At 40.6% G+C, this 16,100-nt stretch overlaps 1 protein-coding gene across 5 annotated transcripts in view; it reads right to left on the bottom strand.

Annotated features, from left to right (window-relative positions):
* DAB1 (DAB adaptor protein 1) overlaps window positions 1–16,100 on the bottom strand; it is a 136,011-nt gene that overhangs the window by 21,361 nt on the left and 98,550 nt on the right. For 3 of the 5 annotated variants that reach the window (XM_056497944.1, XM_056497945.1, XM_056497946.1), the window contains 3 exons: window positions 13,574–13,705; window positions 12,861–12,980; window positions 6,388–6,447 (listed from right to left, as the gene is read on the bottom strand). In XM_056497944.1, the coding sequence (XP_056353919.1) occupies window positions 6,388–6,447; window positions 12,861–12,980; window positions 13,574–13,705 (312 nt within the window). Of the gene's footprint in view, window positions 1–6,387; window positions 6,448–10,807; window positions 10,874–12,208; window positions 12,248–12,860; window positions 12,981–13,573; window positions 13,706–16,100 lie in introns of all 5 variants that reach the window. The other 2 variants (XM_056497943.1, XM_056497942.1) reach the window with 2 other exon arrangements.

The raw sequence follows: 16,100 nt of genomic DNA, 5'->3' as shown, positions 1-16,100 counted from the left end.
TGAGCACCCATAAGGATAAGGGACAAGAGAACTGCTGCTTTCATAAACCACATAAAACTGATCCACTTCCACTCCTGTACTCCCTCTGAGCACCAAGTCCTCTGAAAAACATCTTTTCTAAGCAATGCAGAAGTTCAGAATTTAATAGGGAAATCTAAAACAGGGCTCTTGTGCTCACATGATTGTGAAGCACCTTCTTCTTTCACTCCCATACACACATCAAGACAGAATATCCAACTTCTGCTACTCAGTCTGTTTTTCAGCAGCAGCAAGGGATCTACACTGACATATGGCACGAGAAAACCTGCTTAATACTGCTGTACTTTTGCAAATGAGATGATAAAAGTAGCATCTCACAAAATGTGGGTTTGTAATCTCAGAGAATGGAGCAAAGATGGTGCTTAAAAGCACAAAAAAAACCAAACGTGGTAATTAACTTGTACTGTGCTACACAGCTCAGCCAGAAAAAAAAGAGTACCAAGGATACTAAATATAGCAAATAACCAGCAATTAGTAATTAACCTTTGAGCTGGGTATTAGCTATTAGCTCTTTTAAGGCAGCAGAGGGATTTAAACTTGGTTTCCTGCACTCAGGGTGAGTGTTAAACCACACAGCCCAGCAGACAAAAGAGGAGTCACCCAACCACAGCCTCTCTGCATCTCCAATTCCCTTTTTCTGACATGGATTTTACATGGAAGTCTAATGACAAGTCAAATGCTTGGTCAAACTAAAGATTTTCTCTCTTATTTCAGTTGAACATTTAAATATTTTGGCTATGACAAACAACTCTTCTGATGGTTCAAATGGTTACTGTGGCTCAGCAAAGCCCCAGTTGTTTGCACCTTACACCAAAATTTGATATTGCTACAAGCTCCATGAGCAGCAAGCTTGCTAATTAACCACAACTCATTCTAAAAAGAACAATTAGAACCACAATGAAGGATCATGTTGGCATCCTGACTAAACCCATCATCAGTCAAACCACGTCTGGTAGGTTGAGACACACTGAAAACATCCCACAGACATTGTTTTCCTGTAAAACTACTGCTGAATTAATGAAGTGGCATGGGAACTCAACAAAGAATTGCTCAATTACTTCCCAATTAAAGAGAATACACAGAAGAATGTGTGCCAAGAAAATATTATCAAAGTCTTTGCAATCTGCAGCTTCCTACAGGTCCTAAAGATCCTCAAATGCCATGAACTTTCCCAGTTACAGAATGCTGTTACCATCCCAGATTTCCAGAGCCACAGCTGAGCACAACCCTTTCATTTTAAGGCTGCTGTGAACATTTTATTGTGGAATCAAGAATGGATTGGGGTGGAAGGGACCTTAAAGCTCATCCCAGGGACACCTTCCACCAGAGCAGGCTGCTCAGAGCCCCATCCAGCCTGGCCTTGAACACCCCCAGGGATGGAGGCAATTCCCAACCAGTACAGGTCATGTCAGCAGCACGAGCTGCCATGAGACCACTGCTGGATTCTTGATCCAAAACAGGCATTTGGGGCATCTGACACTGCACAGGGCAAAAATCCAGCGCTCAGAATCCCACGGGACATGGGAATTGTGTTTAAAGTTCTTTTCAGTTTCACAGGGTCACAACCATTCTCCTTCAGGGAATTCTCCTGAAGCCATAAACCCAAGTCCTGGCTGTGATGCACCCAGGGCAGCCTTGAGCTTCAGTGCACTGCCCAACTGCCCAGTTCCCTCTGTCTGGTGACTGGGAAGCCCTGGATGTGCTGGTTAAACATCCTGTTAGTCCTGCACAGCTGATAATTGACATCCCAGATTACCCAGGCGTGTGGAGGGAATTGAATTGCTCCACTGTTGCTCAAGAGCTTCCTTTAAATTAAGGAACTCTTCATGTGATCAAAACAGACGCTTACTCATTTGTTTATTTTCTCTTCATTTGCAGGGAACTTAATTCTGAATTCCCTGTGTACTTGGGGTATTTACTCTTAGAGGAAATGATATTTACAATGCTTCAATTACCACTTTTCTCTGACAGACTCTAATAAATCAAGAGTTCACCAGAGTGACTCCAGCTTGGAGTGGAAGGGAATAAGGCACAGTGGAAGGGAGTAAGGCACAAGCTCATATTTATTATTTAAAATACTTGCAAGGCACCATTTGACAGGTGTATCTACTGTTTTTCAAAACAGCAGGTGACTGGAACTCTAACCAAACTTCAGAAACAAGTTATTTCTACCTTCATCACTAAATACCTTGTCATCATGGTATTTCCCATAACTGGAAGTTTCAGCAGGCAAAAAAGCCAAGACCTGTGTACTTCTGTACTTCAGAGTAGCGTTGAATGAATCTGCAAAAATTAAACCCCTAATTGTGCAAATGATGTAATTCAAACATAAAGAGATGCAGTCCTGGTAAAGGTGCAAATTTTAACAATTAGGTCCCTTCCAATCCAAATGATTTTATGATTTCCATTCTATGATTCTGCCTGTGAAACCAAGCCCCACCAAAACATCAACCCAGGCCACAAGACACTGTCTCAACAAACTAATGTATTTTCTAGTTCTGCAACAAGTAGCTGTAGCTGTTAAAAATGCAGGTCCCACACTGCATTATTAAACCTCATACATGGGGTTTAATTGAGTGTGACTAAGTCAGGACATTTGAACACAGGTGTCTCATTCAGCAAATGTAAATAGAACTGGACAGTTTTCCCAGCACAGATGGCCAGAGACCAGGACTGTGCCCTCCCTTTCTCCTCCTGTCTGAGAATTTGATCCTGGAAGCCTGACTGTGGAGGCTGAAGGCAACATCAGCAGCCTGCAAGTGGTTCCTGCAAAGCCACTGATGCAAACTCTGGGAGCAGCCAGAGGTGGGAATGGCACTGCAATCCCAGCCAGAATCACAGCTGGGCTTTCCCAAACACCCCAGAACCACCAGGCAGATGCTGTGGTGCCAAACCTGAGTGTGCTCAGGCAGTGCAATTTCTCCCTGTCTGTTCCAGCCTGGTTTGATATTCCCCATGTAGCCAAATTCCTGCATTGCCAGGCAGCTCTGATACCTTGGATCTTTACACAGCAGCAGGATGAGCTGCTTGAAAGCCTTCATGAAATTGTTAAGCAGATAGTTTAGACATTTTGATGAGAAGGTTTTATTGTGATTTGACTGACAGACTCTGTGAAGGGTATTTACAGTCTGACTGTTATTACTAAAAACACCCTGACAGGTAGAACTTGATGTGGATGTTTAATGGGGAGACGAAGGGAAATTATGACAAAAAGAACTCATTAAGCATTTCCCTTTCTTAGAACAGTTAATTTCACACACAGAACTAGAATTTCTAAGTGGAGCATGCACCACCTAACAGAAGATTTTAGGGTAAGCCTGTTTTCTTTGTCTTGAAGTGTACTCTCAGTGAATGGGGAACAGGAGAACTGGTCTAAGAGCAGACAGAAAATAAGAATGAATTCAAGAAGTGTGAGATAATACAGAGGAAGGGAGAGGTTCTGGGAGGGAACTGAATTCCAGGGAAAGTGTGTGTCTGGAGCTCAGCTCAGCAAAGGAAAACCACAGGAGAGCAGGATTTTCTGGGAAGGGGTGCAGCAGAGAGATGGGGAAATGCAAGAATTACATTGAGTAAGCAATCTTTTCATCCCAATGTCAGAGAAGTGACTTGGCAAGCAGCCACTGCTGATAATTGAGTTCAGTGGGTCTGTTCCAACCCTGGGATGTGAGGCTCTCGTTCCTTTCTGCCTCATTTGCTCTGTATTTACATTATTTGATATCAGAGATCATGAGGAGCCAGGCTATAAAGCACTTTGACACCTGCTGACAAACGGCCTCACACACTGGCACAGCATTGGTAAAGATGTGAATACACAATTCTGATCTCTCCTGCTCCTCCCTGGCACCACCAGGGAGATGCTTCACACCTTCAGCCTCAGTGGGACCCCACATCCATGGAGAAATATTTGCCCAAATGGTTCAGTGACTAAGGAAGCTGTATCTTACTGAAAATCAGTGGGAATTACACTGCCCAGTTTCAAAGCAGCCTCTGGCATGGGGATTCTGCACTCCAGCCTTCACACTGTGCTGGATCTCACCCCACCTAAGCCTAACTTTTAGAAGCCATCATACCTGCATGTCATTTAAAATCAAACTGCAGCCACCAAAGAGCCATGTACAGATGTACATTAATTTCCATCTGAGAGGGACATATTGTGAGATGGGAGGAATTTCACAGAATCAGAGAATCACTGAATGGTTTGGGTTGGAAGGGCCTTAAAGATCATTTCATTCTAACCCCCTGCCATGGGCAGGGAATTCTCCCACTGGAGCAGGTTGTTCCAAGGCAAATCCAACCTGAGAAGTGACCAATTCTCTCCACTGGTTACAGAGAGACAAGGGAGGGCATCTGGATGAGCACTTCAATATCCCTCACTTTTCTCCTTTTTTTTTTTTTTTTTTTTTTTTTTTTTTTCTTTTTCCCAGACTAAACCTGCCTGGGAACACACCAGAGGAAAAGAATCCCAAGATGGAAACTCCATCTCTGTCCAGCAACCGTGGGCAATTCAGTCTGAATTCAACCAAAACTTGCTGCATTAAGAGCTGAATAAATCATCAGGAGAGAGAATTCATGGTGCCTGAAACCTATCAGGAGCCACAAAAAAGTTTCCCACTTCATTCATCCATTAGGAAATTACTGAAAGCAAGACCTCCTAATAAAGGAAATGTCCTTACATGTTTAAACCAGGTACATGAGCTTGATTATTTGCCCTCAGATTGAATTTTAGAGGTTTATATAATAATGACAGCGATAAATTGAAAACAAAATTATGGCAAGTGTCTCAATGACAGAGAGTCTCACATGTGGAAGGGTGAGCAATAAATCAGATGGGCAGTGGAATATTAAATTGCTAATTTTAAGAGCTATTGCTCTTTCTTTTTTCTTTTTAATACATACTAATATAAAAAGGTGAAACAGGATCTCAGCTACATCTTTCTTCCTCTTCTCCTTTTCTTCATTAATTAATGTACAGAAGTTGATTAGAGAAAAAGCTTCAATTCCTTTAAATTTAACCATGAACTATCAAAAAAAAAAAAAAAAAATAAGGTGCAACCAGCTTCATGGAGATGGCAGATTAAATATATTTGATGATTACAGAGTGGATTCCATGAGTCCTATATCTTACATCTGCTATTTACAGGACAGAGAACCAGAGTGTCTGCAGACATGATTGCAAGCACTGCTCACCCAGTCACACTGAACAACCTAAATTACACACTGCACCCTGAGTGAAATTGAAGCATCTCTGAAGGGATAATAAAAGAGTCACAGGAAAAGCACAGCAGAAAAATTGTAACACTGAACTATATGAAAAACTACACGAAAAGTAAGTGAAAAATCAACAGCTACTCCATGCCCACAAATACCTCCATCAGTGATGCAATGTGAGCTATTTCACCAGATTTTTGCAGGCAACATGAAGATGCCTCCCTGCTCCTACTGGCTCATCATGAAATATTTCTGGCAGGGTTTGTTTGTTTGTGCAAAGCCCAGAAGTGTCACAGCCCAGGTCCCCAACCAGCCACTCCACAGCATTTTTCTTTTTTCTATTCCATGTCTTGGTCAGCCCAAGCTGTGCAAGCCACCACATCCGGGTGTGAAAAACTCTCCTTTCTTGAACACAGGCATCTTCCCCATGCTTCCACTACACTGAAATCCCTGACCTTTCCCTTGGTTTTTCTCCACTTTCACACTGATCCTCAGAAATAATAAATTTTTTGTGTAATCAAACAGTTTCTGGAGGAATTTATAGCACAAATTTATATTGAACAGCATAACCACCCTTCAGCAAATGCACATCTTGTTCTAAGGCATCTGTCACTGCTCTCAATCACTTGTTACCATTCCTTACATATTTTGGGAATAAATGCTTCACCTTTTCAAAATGCCAATACACAGAATGGGAATGGTATTTTTTTGACTAACATTACTCCTATTTTTAAATATTTTCCTGTCCCTGCAAGGCACAGGACAGAAAAAATTCAGCTGAATTAAGTTGGTTTATTGTACACTTAGAGCACTACAGAAACACTGCACATTTGGGTACAAGAGGGACCATTCTAAACCAGGCAGCACCTCAAATATTAACAGGCAGAAGGCAACTCCTAACCACAAAAAACACATTTAAAAATGGTGACTTGCCTAAAAAATGAGTTAGAAAAGACAGAAAGGAGATTCAAGCAATGAATGAGATGGATATAAGTGATATCACAATCCCAACCAACCCATAACATATCACTGACAAAAGTCACACCATGAGAAATATATCAAATGCTACAAACAATAATAAAAGTCACAGAAGCTAAAAACCACACTGCCCTTCCTTATATAAATAGGGAAGATACTTACACTTACAGGTTGACTTTTTGGCACATCATAAACACCTTCCTTCTTTTGGCTGGTAGGAACCTGCAACAGCAAAGGAAAACTGAGGTCACTACAAAAGCAGCTTGGATGAAAAAGTGAAAAGAGCAATTGTATTTATGCACAGGGTGTAAATAAGTGAGTAGTTTATTTAATACTAATTTTTAATACTAATGAGATTGAGAATGGGTCCCTTCTTATCCAAGCAGGGCCATTAATGGAGAAAATACTGAAGAAATGAAACACCTTTCTGAATTTTTTTACAGCCTAGCAGTGTTCAGAAAGGAGATTTCCATTCTCAGATAATTCTGGTTGCATGAAGTCCAGGTGTACTTGGATCTCCTTCCTACTTAAATGGTTGTTGTTTCCTTTAACTTGGGGTTAGAGATGTGCAATGGAAGTTATGGCCAGGTGAGTTCATCTCCCCAGATGAAGAGACACAGAGTAGAGATACCAAGGTGAGGGTAAGAGATGCTACCTTGTGTCAGATTTCTTCCACACAATTAATTTAATCAGCTAAAAAGAGTCCTAATATTGCAGTGGTGGGGTCTTGTGGCTGCTCTATGAAATATCTGGTTATAATGCTATAATTATAATTGTAATTATAATGTTATAATTTTCCTAAGGAATTAAGGCCTTTTGAAGCCTGACACAGAGTGATGGGCAGGGCAAAATGCACATAAACTTTGTGTGAGCCTTTGGTTGAGCCACCACTCATGATTTATACCCAGGGGATTTATAACCTGCTCATGCAGACTCAGCTGCTTTGTAGTACTGGGCTGGGCTTGCCCCAGGACCACTTGTTTGCACATTTATAATTTGTGATTATATTTCCCTTCCTCCCTAGAAGCACTAAGTGTCCATTGTAAATGACAAAAGCAAAAAGAGCAGTAACCTGTTCTAATCAGTGGTGCTTCTCCACCACACAAGGCATTCAGAGTACAAAAGTTACATTTCAGACAACAATGAAACCTCACAGGTCAACAGGATGATATTGCAAGTATGATAAAATTAACAACTTTTTGTTTTCTAAGAAAATAAGTATCTTAAGGTTCTGATATTAAACTCAGACTGGTCTAGGGGAAGCTGAAGAAACATAACTTATTCATTGCAATGTGCTATCATTTCTTATTCTGTATAATATTCTGTATAATATTCTATATAAAAACCTCTCTGTACTGTTGTTCCCACTGTTCTCTCACCCCATCACAACCTTCACAAGAAACTGTGTCTCTTTAACTCGGTGCACATTGAAGAAGTCTGTCAAGAACTCTCAAAGAAACTGAATAAACTTTGTGGAAAACCTCTTCTGTTCCCATCCTTGGTTTTCTCTGGCCATTTCCACTAAAGCCAGTATCCCATTACACATGTGAAACTGGCAGAAATTCAGTGCCATGGCAGTAAAAGTCTGGAAAGAGAGAGTTGTAGGTGACAGTGTGAGAGCAGGGACTAGGAAAGGTCAATTTAGGAGTCACTGGAAAGCAGAGTCTTCACAAAAGGAGGGGAAATCTGGAAAGATAAACTGTTTCTAAACTTTCATCAGAATGCATTTTTTTTGTTTTCTCTGAAATGTTTCCCTTTCAGCCATTCTCTTCCTCCTTCCAGCCTTTCTGTGAAATCCCAATCTGCACCTACATCCAGAGCTGACTGTGGACTGAGCATTTCCCTGAATTGTCAATCCCCCTTTTTCTACCCCAATTTTTACTCAGAGAAAAGCTCCTTACATCTCATATGAAGGCACAGAAATTTTGAAACTTTCCTGAAAGCCATTTTTCCCTCCCAGCTCGGTGCTGCCTGCCCTGCTGCCTTTTCTTGCTGTGCACCACCACATTTGTTTGCATCCCTGCTTACACTGAGGGGCTGCAAGGAATTGCTGGTTTTCCTTTTGAGGTCCCAGCACTATTTCTGCTGTCAGCTCTCTCTCTGTGACAGGCTGTGAACCATCTGGATGTCTTTGCAGCAATAAAAGCACCACAATTCAGAACCCCCATCTCAGATTGTCAGCTCCTCACGGAGCAGAACTTGCCTCTCCACAGAGACCAGTGCTGCCACACAAACACCAAACCACCTCCCAAAATCCCATCTCCACCTCACCAGAACACACCAGGCAGCAGAGGAGATGCTATTAAGCAATCTGAGGGTTGCTATGTGCTCAGTGATTGAGTCCTTGCCTAACAAATTACAGCAACTTACATAGATAATATTAAAAGAGCAGACCCAGACAGTCTTTGGGGTAATGAATCAAAGAAAGGTGGCAGACAGAGAAAGAATGCTTAAAAAGAAAGTTGTGACCTCCATTATGCTAAAAAGAAATAGAAATTGTCACTTTCTGCACGTTATCTCTCATCTGCAATTCCCCAGGGGTGGGAATCTCTTCCACCAAGGGAGGAGTGAATTTGTTGCATGCCAGCAAATGAAAAGCCAGAGCAGCACCAGCAGAAAGGTTTGGTGAGGCTGAAGCAGGGCTGTGAGAGGTTATTGAGCAGATATATGTTTAGCAGTGTCTGGGATGGGGAAGGTTTCACAGTAAATAATAGAAGTTGCCATGAACATGCATCAAATTAAAAATAAAATAAAATAAGCCCCAACCAACCGACCAAAAGCACCACAAAAAAAAAAAAAAAAGTAAAAGAGGATCTTTTCTGATTTTGCTTTTAACAGTAGCCTGACAGTTCTGAGATTACCAAGATCTTGTAAGAGAAACAATGTTGTGAGTGATCTGAGTGCAAAATCTGAGCTGTGGAGACCCAATTTGTGGAAGCCAAGAGCTCAGGAAGCCCCTGGGAGGGGGGAAAGCTCCAGGCCAGTCTGCAGCTGGGACACCTCAGCACCCATCAATTACAGAGCCCAAAAAATGACCCCTGACTCCCCAGTTCAGCATCTGCTGTACTCAGGTAGTGCCTGCAGTGAACACAGAGTGTGACTTTACCTTGAGATGAAGCAAGGCCTCACTAGCTGCTTTTCACCTTCTATTTCCATTTTATGGAAAAAAAGGAACTGCCCCAGGAGTCCTCCAGTTCTCTGAGCCATTCTTGAAAACACAGTTCCAACTTCTTCCCTACCCAACAATGTTTGCTGGAAGTTCTACTAACACTGGGAGCAAAATCCCCATTTTGTTTCCTTCCACCTAAATTCTTTGAAGTGTCACTAAAAGCTCAACACTTTGATGAACAGCAATCACCATTTTTTTCCTCGAATCTAGTTCTCATGGGATTTTTGTTTCTAGCACAAACCTGACAACTAGACTAGTGATTTTTTAACATTTGCTGAGAACAGTCAAACTTTCAACACTGAAAATGTTCAGCCTTAGGCAGACTCTCACCTTGAGAGCTTTGCATGTCTTGGCTGGGAGATGCAAAAAGCTGCATTTTTATTTTTGAGTGTGTGTGGTGGGAGTGCCAGGGGAGCAGCAGGCAGAGATTAAATGAATCTCATATTAATGATCCTCTGATGGCATCTGTAAGGTGTCATTTTCTAATGTTCAACTTCCATTTCCCTTTCCCACTCAGCTCCTTTATATTTTTGCTTAGAACTACACTAGCATCTCATTTTTTTATCATCTTCCTTCATTTTCTCATTACTTAATGCTTTTCCTTTTTTTTTCCTTTTAGTTCTATCCTTCCTTCTGCCTACCACACATTTTTTCCTTTAAGTAGATCAACTTCTAGTCCAGCTGGATGAAATGCTTAATCACTGCTTGAAACTCCTTTCCCTCCACACTGAACGATTCCTAGAATCACAATTTTCTCACAGCACACAAAGATCTCTGTCTATCCTCAGATTTGCCTCTAGTATGTGATACAAAATGAATTACATTATATTTTAATAAACCTCGTGCTGATCCCTTGAGGATAAATTGAACGACAAAAGATTATTTTATATTGCTTTCAATGCAGTTTTTTGTCAATGTGAAGAATGTGAGCTTGGGCTTTAACATAACATATGCACTTCTGAAAATGGTTTCCCTGGTCTGGGGGGGATACCCCTTGAGAGCTCTGAGGTTTTGCTCAGTTATTTCCTTGGTTACACAGGAACAAGAACAGCACCACTGAAATTTCTAGGAATTGTTTGGACGGCCTGCCAACAAAATATCTTCAGCATGTTTCTCAGAATAGGTGCAAAAAAAAAATTTTTCAAAAAATTAACAGAAAAAGAAGAGAATCTCCATTTATCACCTCATATGGTGTACTCAAAATTTTGTGAGTTGACAAAGTTAATATAAATTTGCAGAAGCTGGTATGACAAACAACAGAAAAATCACATTGTGGCTGGGCAGATAATGTCACCAGAATGAGATGCCAGGACATTTTTGGTGATGGATGAGAACTAAAAGCGAGCTATGTATGAAATGCACTCTGATCAAAGGCTGGTTGTGGTGGGAACAGCAGGGGGAGAGGTTTTATACCTGATAAATGTTTTCCTCCGTTTCAGGCTCACGGATGGGCTCGTGTCCAGCCTCAAACACAATGTACTATGGCACCAGCGCCAGAGAGGGACAGTCAGAGATGAAACAGAAGGGAAAAAGGCCATTTGGAATTGTCAACACAAAGGCAGGCATTAAAGAAACAACTTCAAAGCACAGGCTGGCAGCAGGACAAGGTTTGTTGGGAAGCACCAGGAAAGGTTGTTTCATATTTCATAAACCAGCAATGAACAAGCCTAAATCTCCTCTTAATGATCATTAGAGCAACTCCCTAATTCCCCCTCGCCAGGGAGACTGCCTGTGGCCCAAAATTAATTTTCTGAAGGCAACATGAATTTTTGCCTCTTTTACATAATGGCAATTATTTCCACATATATTTATTATCTCTGAATAGAAGTGCTAAATCCAAGCTGGGAGAACAGGCTGGTGTGTGTGGAACAGGCCACATGGCAAAAGGCTGTCACAACACTTTTTCATTTTCAGGTTCTTGCTTTATTGTGAAGAGTACAGAACAAAACTCCTGACATTATAATAGCTGAACAGCAATTTAGGGCATCCTGGCTCTTATCATCTTTCTTGCTGCACCTTAGGCACTGCTCAATATTCACTAATGGTTGAATTGGTTCCTTTCAGCGTGGCTCCCACTGATTTGCTTAAGTGGAAAAACAGAAAATCCCCAGGAAAAAAAAAGTAAACTATCACATATTTTGTTTCAGCACAAAAACACGAGAATGAAATTACATCTTTTTCTTCTTCACACTCAGCAGGGTATTGGACATGAATATATTGACACATTTCTGATAATCATCTTTGCTCCCAGACATTTTTCTTGGATGAAGCAAGACTTAAATTTCAGATCTATTATTAAACCACAGCTCAAACACCAACAAGGGAGTATGTTACAATATCAATGCTACTGTCAGGGTTTTTTTTTTTTTTTTTCCAAATATTCACCCCCTGAATTAAATTCTGGCTCCACAGAAAACAAAAACAAAATGTCAGCTTATTACTATGAGAACAGGATGTCACCTTCTCTAATTTTCAGAGTACCTCCCTCTTCAGTTAAGAGTTTGTATTAAAAAATAATGACAAATCTCATTTTGAAGCTTAAAATCTGGATACACAAGTCCCATTTTAAGCAGACATATTTCATGTAATATTTCTATACTCCAACTGAAAGATTCCATTCTATACAGACATATTCTGCTATTACTTACAGCTTAATCTCTAAGTATGCTACTGTCTGTGGAGGTTTTAAAGGTTTCTCACAAGACCTCTCTCAGTAAATTTCAAAACATCTTGTTCAAGGTTTTGGCTGTGTTTGAAGATAACATGTATCTAGTCATTTCTGAAACTCCAAGGCCATACAGCTTCAGAAATTACCTGGTATACAGGATCTTCTACATCTTCTTCCAAAATTGTCTACAGCAAAGTAAGAGGACAGGCAGTAAAAGCAAAGAACATAAACAGCAGAGATAAAAGAACTGTATTCAGAAATTAAAGGACAGCAAAGGAATAAGCAAAATGGGCAGGTAAGTTTAAAGTTTTCTTTCTTTAGGATACAGGTAAAGCCACATTATGGTACAAAGTAACTTTATTCAAGTTCCATCCGAGTTTAACAATCTGCACCTTGTTTGACTTGATTCAGATACACACAGTCAGAAGTATATTCAATCTCCCCTACAGTAAGAGACAATTAAATCCTGACTTACAACACTCAAAACCTGACTACAACACTGACAACCTGACTTACAACACCCTCATTCAAGTTTCCCTTCTGAATTAGAAGAAACACTAAGCAGGGAATGAGGGGATCATTTCCAGCTGCTAAGCAGGTTCACCACACCCCAGTGCCAGCTTCCAGTTTAATCCTAGTCTGGGCTCAGGATGGCTGCTGCTCCTTTGGAAGCCAGCACTGCTCAAAGCCACTGCTGACAGAAGTGCTGAGGATGCTCAGAGCCTCTCTGGAGCAACTTTGGGGGGAAACTCCAAACCCAAACTTTTGGTGGCAGTAGTTCTAAGCTTATTGGTGTACCTGGTATACCGCCTGCTCACACTGTTTGTCCTTTTGTGCCTTTTTTTCCAGTTCTTCCCTTTGTTTCAGTTCATAGATGAGCTGAAACAGGTCTCTCAAGTCCAGGATTACAGGTTCAGCCTGTGGAAGCAAAAAGAGGGTGGAGAATTTCTGCTGGGGAAAATAAACATCTCTTATCCCATCCTGCTGGCAGAGCACTTAGAGCACCTCCACAATTAAACTTAATACAGAATTAATTTCTATCTCTGCACCCAGGCCTGGGTTAATTCCTACTGAACTAACTATGCTTGAAAATTAATGATAATTATAGTTATGAATATAAAAAGCATTATGAATATAAAAGGCACATGGATGAATGTAAAGGCATATTTATTAGTGGTTTCTCATCCACTGGAATTACAGTAGACTACACACAATGTGGATTTCCATGAGTATAGAACATAAGCAAATTTATCTTCATCCAGCCTAGCTTAGCCAGAAAGGTAAACAATAACTAATTATAACAAAACACATCATAAAAAACTGAGAACAATGAAACACACTCCCTTCTGCTCAAGCTGGTTCCATTAATCTGCTATTTAAGATCTACACAGACACTTGTGACCAGTTCAGCACAATCATAAACAATCCAAGACTGGCCTCTTGAACAGCTTTTTACAAAGAGCTTTTCAGCTGAGTGACAGGGCTGAAAATGACAGTGATTTGATACTTACTGCCTGGGCTGTTTTTATTGCCACAAATCTATGATTTCCCTCCTTTCCACACACATATCCAAACGCTCGGTGGTCTGTGATATCCTTTGCAATGTAGGAAATCTCATGAACTGCGTGGTGATGCTGGAGTAGCTAAAAAAAAAACAACACACAACAGTAGAGAATATCCATCAGAATGTTTGATTAAAAAGCAGTATCACTTCTCCTTCATCACTTTATCTGGATCCAAACACATTCTGATATGAAAACCAATTAATATCTGAACGCTTTAAGCCTCTTTTTTTCTCAAAATCTTACCAAATTTGACTTGCTTTAGCAGGGTGATTAAAAGCTTCCATTGAAGATTTTTCTTGGTATCTTTAAGTGAAATAGAATTAAATAGAACATGTATTACCTAGCTACTACCTACAAAACATCCCAGGCACAGAATCAGTATTTCTAGGTACATAAATAAGCAGGGGGTGCAGAAAGCTGTAGCTCCACACAGGGTGACTCCAGGCCAGGCTGGTCTGCAGAGCTCCAGCTGAGATCTCCAGTACCTCTAGGAATCAGTACCAGACCTGCCTTATCTCCCCAAAAATCTGCATCAGCCAGTGTGAGAGATTTCACTTAAAGCAATAACCCAGCTCCAAATATTTATTTTCCTCAGAAAACGAATGTAAATGTAATTACTTGACTGGAAATCAATGCTGTATTCAAAAGTCCATGTTGTACTTAAAATCCCACTTTGGTGAATTGTAATAACAAAAAGAATTAATTTTAACTGTATGAGCAAAACCCTGCCCAGAGTCAGAACATGAATCTGAGGCTCTCAGAAGCATCTCTTGTAGTGCCAGAATCTTCCTCACTTTGGACTAAACAGCATTTTATTATCAAAGTAATAGAGAAGTATTTCCACTTAAAACAATGTCCTTGGAAAGCTTATCTAAAACAATCTATTAGTTTCAATTTCTACCTTCTGATATATTGACCTGCTCTTGTATCATCCAGGGATAATGCTATTTCTGAGAGCAGGCAAAGCTTTGCAGAGAATTCTTTGGAGGTCCAGATTCCTGCTGGCTTTGAGAAAAGCACATTTTGAAAACCAGCATGGTATCCAGGCAATCTCTAAACAACCAGTTATTTTTAGAGTTAAAATAAAAAGTGGAAGTTTTAGGATTCAGAAGCAGGGAGGAGGTTTGTGTGTGGCAAGGGAAAGGCTGAGGGTGCAGGGTGAGTGATGTGGGTTCTGTAGGGCAGGGAGGGGGATCTGAAAGGAGAGGCAGCCTGTGAGAGATGGATGGCTCCATATCAAACAAAAGACTGGACATGTTTCATTTTCATTTCACAGTAAATGGCCCTTAATGTCCCTGTATCAAGCCTGCTTGCTCGTGGCAGAGTGAGGTGCTGCCAGTGACTGCAGGCAGAGCGTGGCTCAGCTCAAGGTGCACTTCACACTCTCCAGCGTGCTGAGTGTTTAAAATTAATGATGGGATCTTACTTAGGTAATACAGGGATATTGATTTATTAGGTTTTTTTGAAAACCAAGTTACATGCTATCTGTTAGGATGAAATGAAATGTTCCCATCTCTCTATTCTGCATATGACAGGGAACGTTATCTCTGGCTCCCATTAAATCAAAGTTCTCTGACATTGCTTTATTGATTGCCAGGCAGCGTTTTGCACTGAAATTAAACTGTGATCAGATGCCTTCCTCATGGAATTAAATCTGAAGATTGTTCTACCATGGAAGAGTATCACCCACAAGGTAAGAGAGCAGATGGAGACACTCCAATTTATTTGGGAATCCACATTCACTGTTCAAAAATCATTACATTTCCAACAGTTGTATTTTACACACTGTATCAATAGAAATAGAAATTAAATAAAGGTGACTGCAATTATCCTTTTATGTATTTTACTGGATGGAGTGTTTAGGGAGAGCTTTTCACTTGTTTGAGGGACACTGGGCTGGAACACACATGTGAAATGCAATGTTGCATGCACATACTGTATTCAAATGTAGATACAAACACACCTGCATTTTCACAGCCCTCAGTTCACCTCATCTGTCCTTTCTACATATTCCAATGCTCCATTCTAAGCATTATTCACTGATTGTCTGACTCTTTGCTCCTGCACAGCAGAAATGGGGCTCCTGTTGCAGTCAGATTCACCACCATAAAATGCAAGATCAGAATCCTGTCCCTAGTGGCCACAAGCACATGAAAGAATTATTTCTCAACTCAGGGATGTTTCTGCCAGCCCTGCATGCCAATGCTGAAGGGTTCCATCACACACTATTTGAAGTTTTTACTCTGTCTCTGCTGAGAGCTGTAACAAACCATTTACCAATCCTTAAGTGAGGTACCAAATTGTTTTGGAGCACTGCAGCACGACAGAACAAATTATAGAGAAGACTTAATTTGTATTATGGTTCAACACAGTCAATTACATATTGCAGAGATTAGAAAATAATTTAACATTTAAGTTCCAGTTGTTAGCAAAATCCACAGTCTCCAAATTATTTTAGGTCTCCTGTGACTTT

Source organism: Oenanthe melanoleuca, chromosome 8 (assembly GCF_029582105.1).
Source record: "Oenanthe melanoleuca isolate GR-GAL-2019-014 chromosome 8, OMel1.0, whole genome shotgun sequence".
In the NCBI taxonomy this organism is placed as follows: Eukaryota; Metazoa; Chordata; class Aves; order Passeriformes; family Muscicapidae; genus Oenanthe; species Oenanthe melanoleuca.
The sequence above is the reverse complement of the archived record's forward strand: the minus strand, read 5'-3'. Positions and strand labels throughout refer to the sequence as shown.